The sequence below is a fragment of the Sinohyriopsis cumingii genome, chromosome 6 (assembly GCF_028554795.1).
Source record: "Sinohyriopsis cumingii isolate HCF-2022 chromosome 6, ASM2855479v2, whole genome shotgun sequence".
NCBI classification, from domain to species: Eukaryota; Metazoa; Mollusca; class Bivalvia; order Unionida; family Unionidae; genus Sinohyriopsis; species Sinohyriopsis cumingii.
The window spans coordinates 69,628,273-69,642,220 of NC_142966.1; the positions used below are offsets into that span (position 1 = coordinate 69,628,273).

At 33.2% G+C, this 13,948-nt stretch overlaps 1 protein-coding gene across 1 annotated transcript in view; it reads left to right on the forward strand.

Annotated features, from left to right (window-relative positions):
* LOC149797150 (ATP-binding cassette sub-family C member 1-like) overlaps window positions 1-13,948 on the forward strand; it is a 56,851-nt gene that overhangs the window by 14,133 nt on the left and 28,770 nt on the right. Inside the window, exons 10-17 of the mRNA XM_089961824.1 lie at window positions 161-481; window positions 4,076-4,213; window positions 4,652-4,798; window positions 9,403-9,493; window positions 9,889-9,961; window positions 11,317-11,443; window positions 12,328-12,504; window positions 13,295-13,462. Of these exons, the coding sequence (XP_089817950.1) occupies window positions 161-481; window positions 4,076-4,213; window positions 4,652-4,798; window positions 9,403-9,493; window positions 9,889-9,961; window positions 11,317-11,443; window positions 12,328-12,504; window positions 13,295-13,462 (1,242 nt within the window). The remainder of the gene's footprint in view (window positions 1-160; window positions 482-4,075; window positions 4,214-4,651; window positions 4,799-9,402; window positions 9,494-9,888; window positions 9,962-11,316; window positions 11,444-12,327; window positions 12,505-13,294; window positions 13,463-13,948) is intronic.

The following is a 13,948-nucleotide window of genomic DNA, read 5'->3' on the forward strand; positions in this document are numbered from 1 at the left end:
ATAAGTAACTTTCATTTCATCAGATTTCCATAAGTTGATCAAAGCTTTGCAATTTCTGTTCCATGAAAGCAATAGAAATACAGCAGAGTTGAGACGTATGATCAAAAAACACGATTGCCAAAATAACTATTAAAACATGAAAAATGATTTTGCATTTCAGTCCCTTACAATTAACAACAAAACCAGAACGGAATGTACTCTTGGTGAGATCGTTAATTTGATGTCAGTGGATGTGGAGCGAATCTTCTCCTTTGTTTTCTTTTTCTGGGGTTTCTGGGCAAGTCCACTGGAGGTCATTATCGCCCTAAGTCTTCTCTACGTTACGGTTGGGCCGCCCATGTTGGCTGGCCTAGCTGTACTCATTCTTCTTATGCCCTTAAATGCCATCATTACCAGGAAAATCCATAAGCTGGAAGACAAACAGATGAAACATAAGGATGAGAGAGTTAAACTGATAACAGAAATATTGAATGGCATCAAGGTAAGGTGTCTGTTTATTGCTGGTCATTAGTAGCGTACTTAGACTCTAAAACTGTTACTAAAAGATCATCCGACTGAAGCTAAATATGCTTAAAGCATGATGGATGAATATACTATTGCGTTAGTAATTGACTTATTACATTGGTCCCTCACTATAAAACCATGCTTTGTACTGCTTCCTTCTTATTGCATGGTTATGCCATGGATCTCATTAATTCGGTATAATTTTGATTTATCATTTATAGATAATAAAAAAAATAATTCTTAGCTTATAGGAGCGTTTTATAACGTGGTTTAATAACAGCATAAAATTCAATTTTATGTATCAGGTCTCAACCTTGTAAGAAAATCCCACATGTATGGCTCCTTTGAATATCGATATATATCGGGCAAAATGCATACTTCATAGTAAAGTTTCTTTTCAGAATTTTCTAGCAACATCTTGATCAAAATTTATCTTTTAAAGTGCATTTGTTCATATATAATCAAATTATAAGATGTATTCATGTACGTACTCGGAATGTTTGAGGTCTATCCGTTAGAAAATGTTCCTTAGTATTTTGCATAATAGATGCTATTCCAGATTTGGAATTCTTACTCGAAATGTACAAATGTAGACCATGTGATTGGCTATGAGATAATTTTCATGTTAGATTTGGACTCGAATCAAGTTTTTTTATTAACGGAGAGACCCTATGTTGAGATCTCGATGAGGAAACTAGTAAAGCGGAAGAAAGCCAACAACTGTAAGTGGGCTGTCACATAAATTGTACACAATTTTATCTGACATCAGCTTAACGGTCACTCTTTTAGGACAAAGAATTTGAAACTTTCTTTCTTTACTTAAAGCTACATATTCAGCTGACAGTTACATGTTCCTGGCGCGACGTCTTTTATTTGGTTGCGAAGTGCCTTAAACGTGTGTTTTATCCATTCATTCATCCGATTATATTTCTACCGCCATGTTGGCTAAACGATATGCGGTCGACTAACTTTCTTTTTCAGGTCTAGTTCGATCAAGAAGAAAAGACTGTAAATCTGCGAAATGTTTGCGTATATTTTGTTTTGAGAATTATTTATTCATTAACTCGTTCATTATTTTGTTCTAATGTTACCTGATTTCATTATAGAGTAAAGCTACTATTTTCACTTAGTTTCATTTGTCCATACCGTTAAAAAAAATTTCAGCTCTAACTTTGTTACTTGTAGGTTCAATTTAGATTGTGATAAAATGAGATTAAGTGATTTAGCCTTTCAACGTTCGATAAGAATATTCGCTTAACCCGATGCACTGTGGAGGCATTTCATCTATAGATTATAATAAGTAGTAAGTAAAAAATCTATCTGCTTGTATGCATATTAGGACTGGACGTTAAGACCATCTTCTCGGAAATGTATCTTTGTATTTTTAAATTTAAACGAATTTCCCCACAGTGCAAAGATATGTATTTACGGCATACTATTGCAGACTGATTGTAGTTAACAACATCTGTTACTTGCCGAAATTAAATAGCCACATGAGGTAGGGTTTATCAATGCCAAGGTTGGCTTTATAGAAATGGTCAATGACTTCAAGCAAATATTCTTTATAAGCATTCCGTTTAAGTCTTGGTCAGTATTCATCCATGTTTAAAAGAGCTGGGAAGGATTTGTTTCTTCAAAAATTATATTTGCACGAATTTAACACTTTCATACTTTATTTAGTTAAACTATTCTTCAGCAACTACCGCATTTTCGAAATATTTGTGCCTTAATGTTCTTTTTTGAACACAATCAATATACAAATTTCATTATTTTTGCCGTTTAATGTTTCATACGGAGAACTTTATGTTCAATCTAAGACAATTCTAATACAGTAAAAACTTTTGTAGCAGACATCTGTATGCAAAGGACACCAATTCATGTAGAACACCATTTATAAGTCCCTTTCTTAAGGTAACATACTCAGATTATTTACATCCAACAATCGTTCATACTAAAATAATTAAAGACCGGATTGTAATAAACACGCCAAAATAATTAAAAAAAGTGGGCGTGTGTTAGTTGGGATAGATTGTGGACTCAACAATGTACTTTCCTCACAGTGTGTATAATTCTAATATGAAGGTTTTGACTGTAGTTATCATCGTAATGTGACTTGTTTGCATGTGGATATAATTCTAATATGAAGGTTGTGACTGTAGTTATCATCGTAATGTCACTTGTTTGCATGTGGATATAATTCTAATATGAAGGTTGTGACTGTAGTTATCATCGTAATGTGACTTGTTTGCATGTGGATATAATTCTAATATGAAGGTTGTGACTGTAGTTATCATCGTAATGTGACTTGTTTGCATGTGCATATAATTATAATATCAATTATTTGACTGTGGGAATAATTGTAATGTGAAAGGTCTGACTGTAGGTATAATTGTAATATGAAACATTTTAAATGTCGGTATAACTGTGATGTGAACTCTTTAAATGGGTCTTTAATTGTAATGTGAACCTTTCACTGTGGCTATAATTGTAATATGAACTCTTTGACTGGGGCTATAGTTTTAATGTGAATTCCTTGACTGGGGCTATACTTGTATTGTGAACGTATGACTGGATTCAACCTGAATGAGTTTTACAATACTGTATCTCTTTCGTGCATACTGAGTTTTACAATATTGTATCTCTTTCGTGCATACTGAGTTTTATAATACTGTATCTCTTTCGTGCATACTGAGTTTTATAATACTGTATCTCTTTCGTGCATACTGAGTTTTATAATACTGTATCTCTTTCGTGCATACTGAGTTTTATAATACTCGCATTCGATATACTTAATGATATAAATGGCTAAAATATAAAAGCAATCAATAAGCCATCGTACTTGAAATAAATTAAGAGCTGCAACATTATATTGATATCCAGAAATAATTAATATTACAGTTTTCAAAAATATTAGGGGAAGGGTACAATTAGGCAAGTTAGAATATTTACTTAATTGCGCTAAATGCACTGGATCCAGTAAGTCATTGAATTGCAAAATTTAATTTCTTAAAGCAATGAAATTTACAACTTACCTAAACCTGAAACAAACAATTTGCGTGTCAAAACAGAACATCAGCCTGTGAGCCACGCTTACTTTCGACCATGTTAGAAATATGTAAAATAAGTTGCTTCACAGGCAGTGATCTTAAATAAAGGTATTTGTTCAAGGTATTAACTTTTAAAGTCGTTATTATCGGGCAAAATAACTTTTAGGTTATAAAACTTTATTGCACATCATTTTGCTGTTGTGAAATCTGCTACGAACGGATAATCAGTTCGTATTAACACGTATACCTTATGGTTTAATGCATATTTATAGTGTATTTAAAAGTCTGCTATTCATTGAAGGCAAACGTTTTTGATCAACGTCTTGTCCTTTATTAACTAACAACACTGTACTGAAACTTAACAATCAGATTAAAATTATAATTTACACTTGTACATAAAGTCTTCATGCACCTAAAGAAACAAAATAACCAAAAATTGTATGAAAATTTGGGAAACATTTAAAAAATCTCATTATATGACATTTTAATTCGATTTAAATTTTTATTTTCTCACATGTATATAGATTCTGAAGCTGCATGCATGGGAGATGTCATTTCGAGACAAGGTCAAGGTCATTCGTGACAAGGAGCTGCGCATTCTAATGAAGTCATGTTTACTCTCTGCTTTCATGATCTTCTCATGGAATACTGCACCTTTTGTGGTGAGATATTTGAGCTTGATTCTTTCGTTCTTAAAATTATATATAAAATAACTATAAAACGCACATAATTGTTTTCATCTCAGATGATAAATGGCGCTTCTGTTACCTACATACAACAAATTAATTATTTTTTTTTTATCAGCATGAATTTTTAAGTTGCTACGACTCAGTTTGTGCGAATTAGAATAATAGAAGTCTTTGCTTATTTATACTGCTATTTGAGGGGCATTACTTTGTAATCATCCAGTGGTTTCTCATGGGTTATTTTTTTCGAAAAATATATATTAAAACTTCTTCAGCCCAAATAAAAAGCGATTTCTTCTCTACTTGGAAAACGTTGTAAAATGCTTTCGATTATTTACTTTATGGGCATCGGTAACTTCATTTGTAAGGTTTTCCATTTTCATTTGTAATTTACCACCATGTTTTATCTGACAGGTTGGACTGGCTACTTTTGCTACTTATGTGTTTGTCAGTGAAGAGCACATCATTTCTCCCCAAACGGCGTTTGTCTCCCTTGCCTTGTTCAACATCCTTCGATCTGTCATGAACATTACTCCAACGATGATTAATAATTTAATAAAGGTTAGTGACAAATATTACTTTATCATCCGCAATTAGGTCTGCTGGTAAAGACCAAAAGAGTTTATGTGACGGCCTGTCGTCTATCGTCTTTCTGGCGCCTTTCGGATTGTACAAGTCTCAAATCTACACCTCATCAACTGCTTGAGGGTGCAATGGACAGTTTTTATGTACACATTTAATGTTGCAAACACCTGCCTAATATAAAAGAAAACATGAGTGAAGTAAAAAAAGGTCCATATTTTTGGATAGGTATTATAAAGCCAAACATAAGAATATCATCCATTTGACCGTCCGTGGAAATTCATAGAATAAAAAGTAAATGCACACCTACCCACCCAAATTTAAACATGCATTTTTCATGTCCGAAGGTCATTTGTGGGAACACAATGCTTACAGCGCAAACATAAGCCCTTTCCCTGGATGATAATTTTGAAAAACATTATGTACTTAATAGCTTCATTTAATATAAAATAGTTGTCATCCAGACAGTTTTTGAGATATTCTACTTGCCTTGAACCAACGTGTCTACTGCGTAAGTGGCTAGCTTTGCTTATTAGGAGACTATTGGTGTTTCACTAGCTACATATTGTGCAGTGACTCCAAGAGGTGTACATGCCTCACATCAATTTCAAGAACAACACGCCGTAAAGACCAAATTCACAAATATATTCATATCTGTAATTATTACACAATAATAGCTCAAAAAGTCACACCATAGCCTTAAGTTAAAAAATTTGCCAGGGGACAATTTACCAAACTTTACTCTGCCACCTTGAAAGAAAGTTTTGAAATTTGTCGCACAATTACACCCTGAAATTTGATATGTCCAAAACGAAAAGGATGCCCCTGAAACATATAGTACGGAGACAATGATGATGAAAATTATATATATATATATATATATATATATATATATATATATATATATATATATATATATATTCGATGCTCGTTCTGAACGAATAGTAATTACGTTCCTGTGTTTTCTCAGAAAAAAAAAGTCTTATAATATCTAGTTGGTCTGCAATGAAATCGGCGCAGATATGGCGTCCTACATGAAACACCAAACGTTGAAAAAAATTTTAAACGATGATCATCATGAACAGATGGTGATAATGCAGTTAGTTTTCACTGACATACGTCTTATGATGTGCAGTTGTTCATAAATAAAACTAACGACATTTAGAGGTACAAAAGACTTATCGGTAATCATCCAAAACGTGCTGACCTTGAGTCGTTTCAAGATTTATGATATATGGCTGGATCTAAGTGAAAATGGTTTCAATCCGACGTATAATATATGTTGTTATCGCTGCACCTCACGAATTATAGTTGTATCAATCTGAACGTCAAATGTTTTATCTGCAATGATTTTTTAATGAAAGACTTCTTACGATATGCTGTTAATCCTAAATGAAAATAGTTCTGATTTTATCTTCAACTTTACTACAATAGCAAATATTTTGATGCTTTTGTTATCATTACTCTTTAACAGCTGTTCACATAAACATAGGTTTCTACAAAACCACCTCTATGTACTTGTATTTAGTCCTCTTGAATATGGTACCAATTTAATCTCAAAAAATGGCCGCCACTGCAGCCATCTTGAAAATCTCGCTATCGTTTCTCCTTTCGTAAATATAGTTGCAATGCCACTCGATGTCCTTTGAAACATTTCTGAATATATGTAGCAGGTCCAAATTGATTATAGTGCTGACCTTACTCCACGATATGCCTTCCACGGCGGCCGTATTAAAATGCTTGTATTATCTCATCTCTTCCTGAACAGATAGTCATGTGAACATGAGACTTTTACGAAATCACTTCTTGTAATATAGTTAGGCAGTCCTGAATGAAAATGATGCCAACCAAACCTTTCAATATTTTAGTTAAAACAAACTTTTTTTGCAATATGTACTTAGTCCAGTATTATAATGATTATGATCTAACCGACTTGATGGCTGTCAAGAAGGCCATCTTGAAAATATTTCTTCTCCTGAATCGTATAAAGTGTATTTCTCACTGATATACTGTATCTGAATATTAACAGCCGACGAATCGTCGATGTTTCTGGGGGATTTTCTATTTTCACTACTCCATCTGGAATTATGGGCGATTCCTGTCAGGGTTACATCATTGAAAGTGTAGCAGGGGCAAGGGAATTTTTTTTCACAGGGATAATTTCCATTGGTTTGTTTTTCCAATCGGAATTTGTGTAGGTTTAGCCTAATATTTATTTTCTTTGTCCCTCCAAGATATCGGATTCAGCATACATTTCACGTGATGATATAGATCACATGTTCTGTGTTGCGTATATCTTTCCTGCATCGGCACGTCTTACATCGTCTATCTCCACAAAGCTTTGATTTTCCCAACTATTCTTCGTTCTGAGAGTGGATTTTAAAAAAAAAATCTTCTAGAAAGTCTCCCAAAATTTGAGTTCAATTCAATGCTACCTCTATTTTGTGTAGAAAGATCATTTTAATCACTTCGAAGGATTCAGTGGTTGGCCATTGTTTAGAATGATGTGACCAACCTGTGGGCTATCTCACGTAACGTGAGCTTGAAAGTTATTCGTTTAGTGTTTCCTTTTTCCATAGTATTTTAGGAAGTCATCAAGTTTTCCGTACTTGGTTCGTTGGGTACTTATGCTATTGGACCTTTGTCGGTTCTTTATGTGCCTGTATTTATTCCCTCATGTGGAATAATGTGGAATATTGGTATAGAAAGATGTTACCTGTAACGAAACAAGCATTATGTTGAGTGGTAACGGTCCACTGGCTTTATATTTCTCAAGGTTATACGTTTTGTCCTGAATGTAGGAAGGTAGTGAATGGACATTGAATCTCGTAAAATGGTACTAAAGATTCTGAATTTCACGGTTTTCACATTTTAAATTGAAGATATAATCTTTCTACGCTCAAACATTTTGGCCAATTTAAATGAGTGAATTAATTAAGCAAGGAATCTCTTCGAAATATTTTGCAATACTAACTTAGAAAAAAAATCCTGCTCTAGTTTGGAGCAGTGGTGCAAGTACGGTCAGGCATGTCTTACCATTAAGATATTTCCTGCCGGTGCGGCCGTACCGGAAAAGCCAGGTCGCAAGATCGGTACTGTACCGGTAAGAGCTAAATAACCAGTTCAATAAAAAACTGTATCCGATTATAAAATTTTATTTGGACAGTTGTGTACTACCAAATAGATGGCGCACCTTTATCATTTCTAATTGCTTATATCATTCATGTTCGTCCCTTATGACTTTTTAGATGATAATTCACCAAGAAAATTTCAGATATCCGTATTTGCTGGTAACAATTGGAGTGCCACTATTATATTTTACAATTGTTTTGTCTCTGTAAGCTGTGGAGATGACTATATTGGGTCACTACGTCTGTACACTAAAATGTTTAATCATGCTGCCATTTTTAAATTTGGCTATTCTTTCTATTCTATAAATGCATTCAACAATGAACTTTTGACCTTTCTGGAGCGAGACACTCCCCTTGTTGCATAATTTACCATAGTAACAAATTGTATCGAGGACATGACTCAGATATGCAAATCGCATATTACCATTGTTATGTATATTTGATTTAATTTATATTTGATTTAATTTATTTGTTTGTTTGTTAATTTTTATTTTCCATTACATGTTATAGTAATATAATTTTGTTTACTGGACTTTGACATTTACCAGAAAATAGTTTGACCTGATTGTTTTTTTGTAACCACCTATTATTAGACCTTTGTATCTTAATGCTGACTTAGTTCCTGACCTTGATTCAGGATTAGTAAGAGTTGGAGTAAACAACTTCATTTTTATTTTTTATTGTGGGATTTATAGGGTGCTATCGAGGCTGTACTGTGTGTAAGTGACTTGAAACATATGAATAGCCTGTATTTCAAAATTCTGGTTTTATCGGAATTGCGTAGTAGTCAGATTTAACAGTGATGTATTGAAAACTAATTTCAGTCGGGTTTTTAAACACTTAGATGTCAAGGTATTCATTTTTGTTGTGGCCAGTTGGAGTTTTAAAAAAAATAGTCTTCAAATTATTTGGATTCTAAGAGAATAATTCTTTTCCCTGGGAATATTTAAATGCTCGTATAGAATTCTTGGAGAAAGACATTTATTGAAATTTGATTCGGAATTCAAACACCGGAATATTATATTCTGTGGTTCAACAAAGAACTGTTGACACATAAGTATTACACTGACTTTAGCCTCATCGCCTTCCATTTTGGAATTTCGTCGGGTCTCAAATTCATTAGAACATTTTATTACTAGGACTTCTAATTTTTAAATCTTGGATTATTCTTGGATTATTTTCGATTTGATTCTTAAAATATTAAGTTCGTTTCCTCATTTTTACCTTGTTGTTCTAGAGAAATAAAGTAGTTGTTAAATTTTATAAAACTTGTTGTCGTCACTTTTTTTCTTGTCCCTGTTTATAAGAGCCTAAACATGTAACACCGTCATCAGGGAAAGATTGGATTACGGGAGATTATGTGAGCATTATGATGTGTTTTACAAAGACTGTCTAGTCTCCAGGTTAATTAGAATATATATCTACATTAATCATTTTTTCTATTTTAACTAGGCCAACGTGTCAGTCAAGAGACTTGACAAATTTCTCAACTCTTCTGACCTTGCTGAGAATTTCAAAGTCAGGAGTTCGTCCATAGCAACCGGTAAAAGAAAAGGAAAAAAAAAAAGAAACCGAATTTCATGCTATATTTTCTTCATATTATTAAAGTGTTAAATCAATATGAAATCTGAAAACCATCATAACTTCCTTGCAATAATAGCCATGTCGATATGTTTCTAAAGCTTCACAGTTTATATTAAACTGTCACAGTAGATAATATATTATTGGCTGTTTATTTCCAAATTGTTTAACGAATTGATAAAATTACAACAGCGAAAATAAGTTCCTTCGTCAAGTATTTCCTATTACGTTTAGAATTGGAACATAGAGAAGCAAATCATGTACGGTTAATGTAAAAAGAAATTATAACCAGATTTAATAAACAGTATTTTTTATGTTGTCCACATCATACAAGAATAAAATATATAATTTTTTCAGGAGGTCAAAATTCAATTGTCATCGAAGATGGGGCATTTACATGGGATTCAGACATAGAAAATGGCCTTACCAGGTAAGAAATACCGAAGTAAACTACATTGATTTCAAATATCATATTTGTCCATGTTGGACATACGCCGAACTGTAAACAGTGGAAATGCACACGTCATCAAATAAATTGGGGCCGATCAGGTTCAACATTATCTATTTTATCTAAAATTTCAGGCAAACAAAGTAGACACAAACCTGTCATCAAAAAATGCTCCAAAAGATCAGGGTACATGCTATCTGTTCTAGCTATAATTTACAGGAGACCAACGTAGACACAGATCTGTCATCAAAATTGCATTAACATATAAAGTTCCACCGTATCCGTTCTAGATATAATTTCACATTCACCGAGACGACCAAGATATGTCAGTACAATCCGCAGCTACAGATCAATGTCCACGTTATCCACCATAGTTGTAATTTCAGGTGCACAACGTAGTTACCTCTCATAACAAAACGCTCCTGGACCAATAGATCTGACCTCACAGTATCCGTTCTTACTATAGTTACCGGCCAACAACATAGTCCCAGATCTCTCATTGCGAAATGCCCCGACAGATCAAGGGTAGGATATATGTATTGAATTAATCCGTTAAACAGAAAGGCAATCTCGAAAAAGGCATAATAAATGTGAAATAAGTAAAATACGTATACATATTTGATAATTAAAGAAAAGCATGTTCAAACAATGAACGTAAAAAGTGAAAGTTTAACCTAGAAGACTGATATACCGACACAAATTCGAGACTACATGTTTATGGATTAGAACAGATTTACATTCATCCTTTTTCAGATGTAAGTAATAGATGAAAATGCAATGATAGAAATGGCCATAATCACAAACAATGTTTTATTTATATATTGTAGTGTAGCTTGTGTATTTTAGTATTCTGTATTGTATTGTTCGTCTTTGTATAGTATTGCATTTTATTATATTGTGTTGTGTTGTATTGTATTGTCATGTATTGTATTGTATTGTAATGTATTGTATTGTATTAAATTGTATTGTATTGTAATGTAATGTATTGCATTGCATTGCATTGTATCGTATTGTATTGTATTGTATTGTATTGTATTGTATTGTATTGTATTGTATTGTATTGTATTGTATTGTATTGTATTGTGTTGTGTTGTGTTGTGTTGTATTACATGCATTGGTTTTGCTTTGCATTGTATTGCACTTCATTTCATTTCATTGTATTGTATTGTATTGTATTGTATTGTATTGTATTGCATGCATTGCATTGCATTGCACTGCGTTGCGTTGCGTTGCATTGCATTGCATTGCATTGCATTGTATTGTATTGTATTGTATTGTATTGTATTGTATTGTATTGTTTGGGATTGTATTGGATTGTATTGTGTTGTATTTTGAAGCATCAACCTGAAAATCCCTCAAGGAAGCCTAATCGCAGTTGTAGGACAAGTTGGTTCTGGCAAGTCATCCTTGTTGTCGGCTATTTTGGGAGAAATGGAGAAAATCAGCGGAAACAGTGTTGTCATGGTAACCTTTTATGCTATACAGAAAACGTTAAATACAAGTGTCATTTTACCCATATGGACATTTATATCATCAATTATGAGATCAAGGTTTTAATAAAACTTCAATGTTCGGAGTGACGATAAAGTGGTTACATGGCCCATTAGATAAATGTATAATACGATATAAAGTTTGTAGCTTCCATTATTGGCGTTTCTCGTCGACCACTCCATTTGTTACTGGTTTATAGTGACATAGTTCAGCAACGTATTGTCATCTTAGTGTGAATAATATGTTTCTTTTCAACGAGAGCTCACACATTTTTGAAGACTCTCCCTGTTACGAAAATATTGGCTTTCCACGTCGAATTCAATATTTCACTAAAAACACATTTCGTCAATAAACGGTTTTAGACTGATCATGATTTGTGGCCTTTGTCTTTATATAGCACAAGTAAATCTCTGAATAGATTTTGCACATTAATTGAGACGAAAAAAATAATGATTCTTAAAAAGAGTTAGAATCAATTCCCTATTTTGATATCAGAGCTGTGTTATTTCTAATTCACCTTTCTCATTAAAGTTTAGTTTGTTAAAAATTCCTACATATATGACATGAACGAGTTTAGCCGAAAACCTGTCATGAAATAATAAAACATAACGTACAAAACAAAAACACAATCTAATATCTGTTATGTGTTACATTAAATGACACTTCGCTCATTATTTCAACATTGTTTAAATTTTACTTCATGAATTAATTATATTTTAACAATGTGATTAATTGTTATATTGTTCATTTCCACATTTTGTTTTACAGGATAGTTTGTTTAATAATTATCAACAATTTATAATATATTGTGGTTAATATAACAATGTAACTGGTTGCAAATGAAATTAATTTTCCAGGGTAGCACAGCCTATGTTTCGCAACAAGCCTGGATTCAAAATGCCACCTTGAGGAACAACATCTTGTTTGGGAAAAAGTTTGATTGCCATAGATATTGGGAGATTGTAGAATCATGTGCTTTGTCACATGACTTTGACCTGCTTCCAGCAAAAGATGCAACAGAAATTGGTGAAAAGGTACAATAACAACCAGATGCAAACTATGCCCAATACTAACCGTCAGATATGTCTGACTGTACAATAAATAAATGTCCACGTTATGTCTTCCACTATAACCAGTGTTGGATATATTAAGGTTAAGACCTTAAACGCAACTGTAGCAATATGGCCAGAGACCTTACATGCTTTGCTAGAGGTTTGATAGTTTCTTATTAGATGTATTAATTTCTTAACATCCTATTGGCTCAGGTGAATTTTGATAAAATGCCTCTGATAACCATTATAATTTGTACGAGAAAGAGAGAGACATTTACCTGTAGTTTGTCTCCTATTTATACATCCCTGTTTTAGATGTAAATTTCATCACTCTAAGAAGCTTTGAATAATTATTCACTGCAGCTGGTATATTGTTGAAGCACACATAGAAGTTCAATGACTTCATTAAATCTATCTTAGATTCCCCCAACAAATATTAGTTAAACAATAGCACTCTGAACCCGAAAGAACAATATTTAAATAATTACAAGGCAGCTCTTACATTCGTAGCTCAGTTACATGTGCTTTTTACTGGCTTTTCAATTGTGCAAGACGTTAAGGACGAAATTCCTACATACGCATATTTTCTGTCCATGTAGAACAGGCTATTATAACATTATTTGCATGTATTTTTTGTACACGTTCACAATGAATTAATGTGGGCAATATATCCATGTCTAAAGATTTCTTACAAAACCTTTTTGAAATAGGTTTGATTAGTTATTGTTGTTTTTTCTGCTAGTAAGTCTTATATGACTTTGTATTTTTGTAGGGCATCAATTTGAGTGGAGGACAGAAACAGAGAGTCAGTCTGGCCAGAGCCATCTATTTTGACTCGGACATTTATCTTCTGGATGACCCCCTCAGTGCTGTCGACTCCCACGTTGGAAGACATATCTTTGATAAAGTTATCGGTGATAATGGTCTTTTGAAAGGAAAGGTACATTACCGCCAGTAAATCATAACATTCTCGGCAACATTTCATTTTAAGACTTACATATATACACAGTGTATACCAGTTACAAATAGTAAAACAGCTTTCCGACAAACTATGCGAGGACAACTTGTAGCCTTTTGAAACACAGTTGATCTTAAATTCAACTACAATCAAACCTGCTACACTTGCATATAATCACCACATTTATTTAAAAAATGCTAAGTTCCATAAATATTATTTATATACAAAACAACACACATTTCCTTCACAGAAACAGGACCTGTTCATAAAAAAACGCCTAAATATGGGTCACTGGGTGATCGTTAGGATGGCTTTGACTCTATCTATGTTTTAGTTCAGTTATATCCTTTATAACAATAAATCACATATTTAGGCTGTCACGGGCGACAGCTAATTGGCTGTAGCATGTGATGAACGCGGGCGGTTAATCGTAATAAACAATAATCACGGGCGACAAAACATAATAGG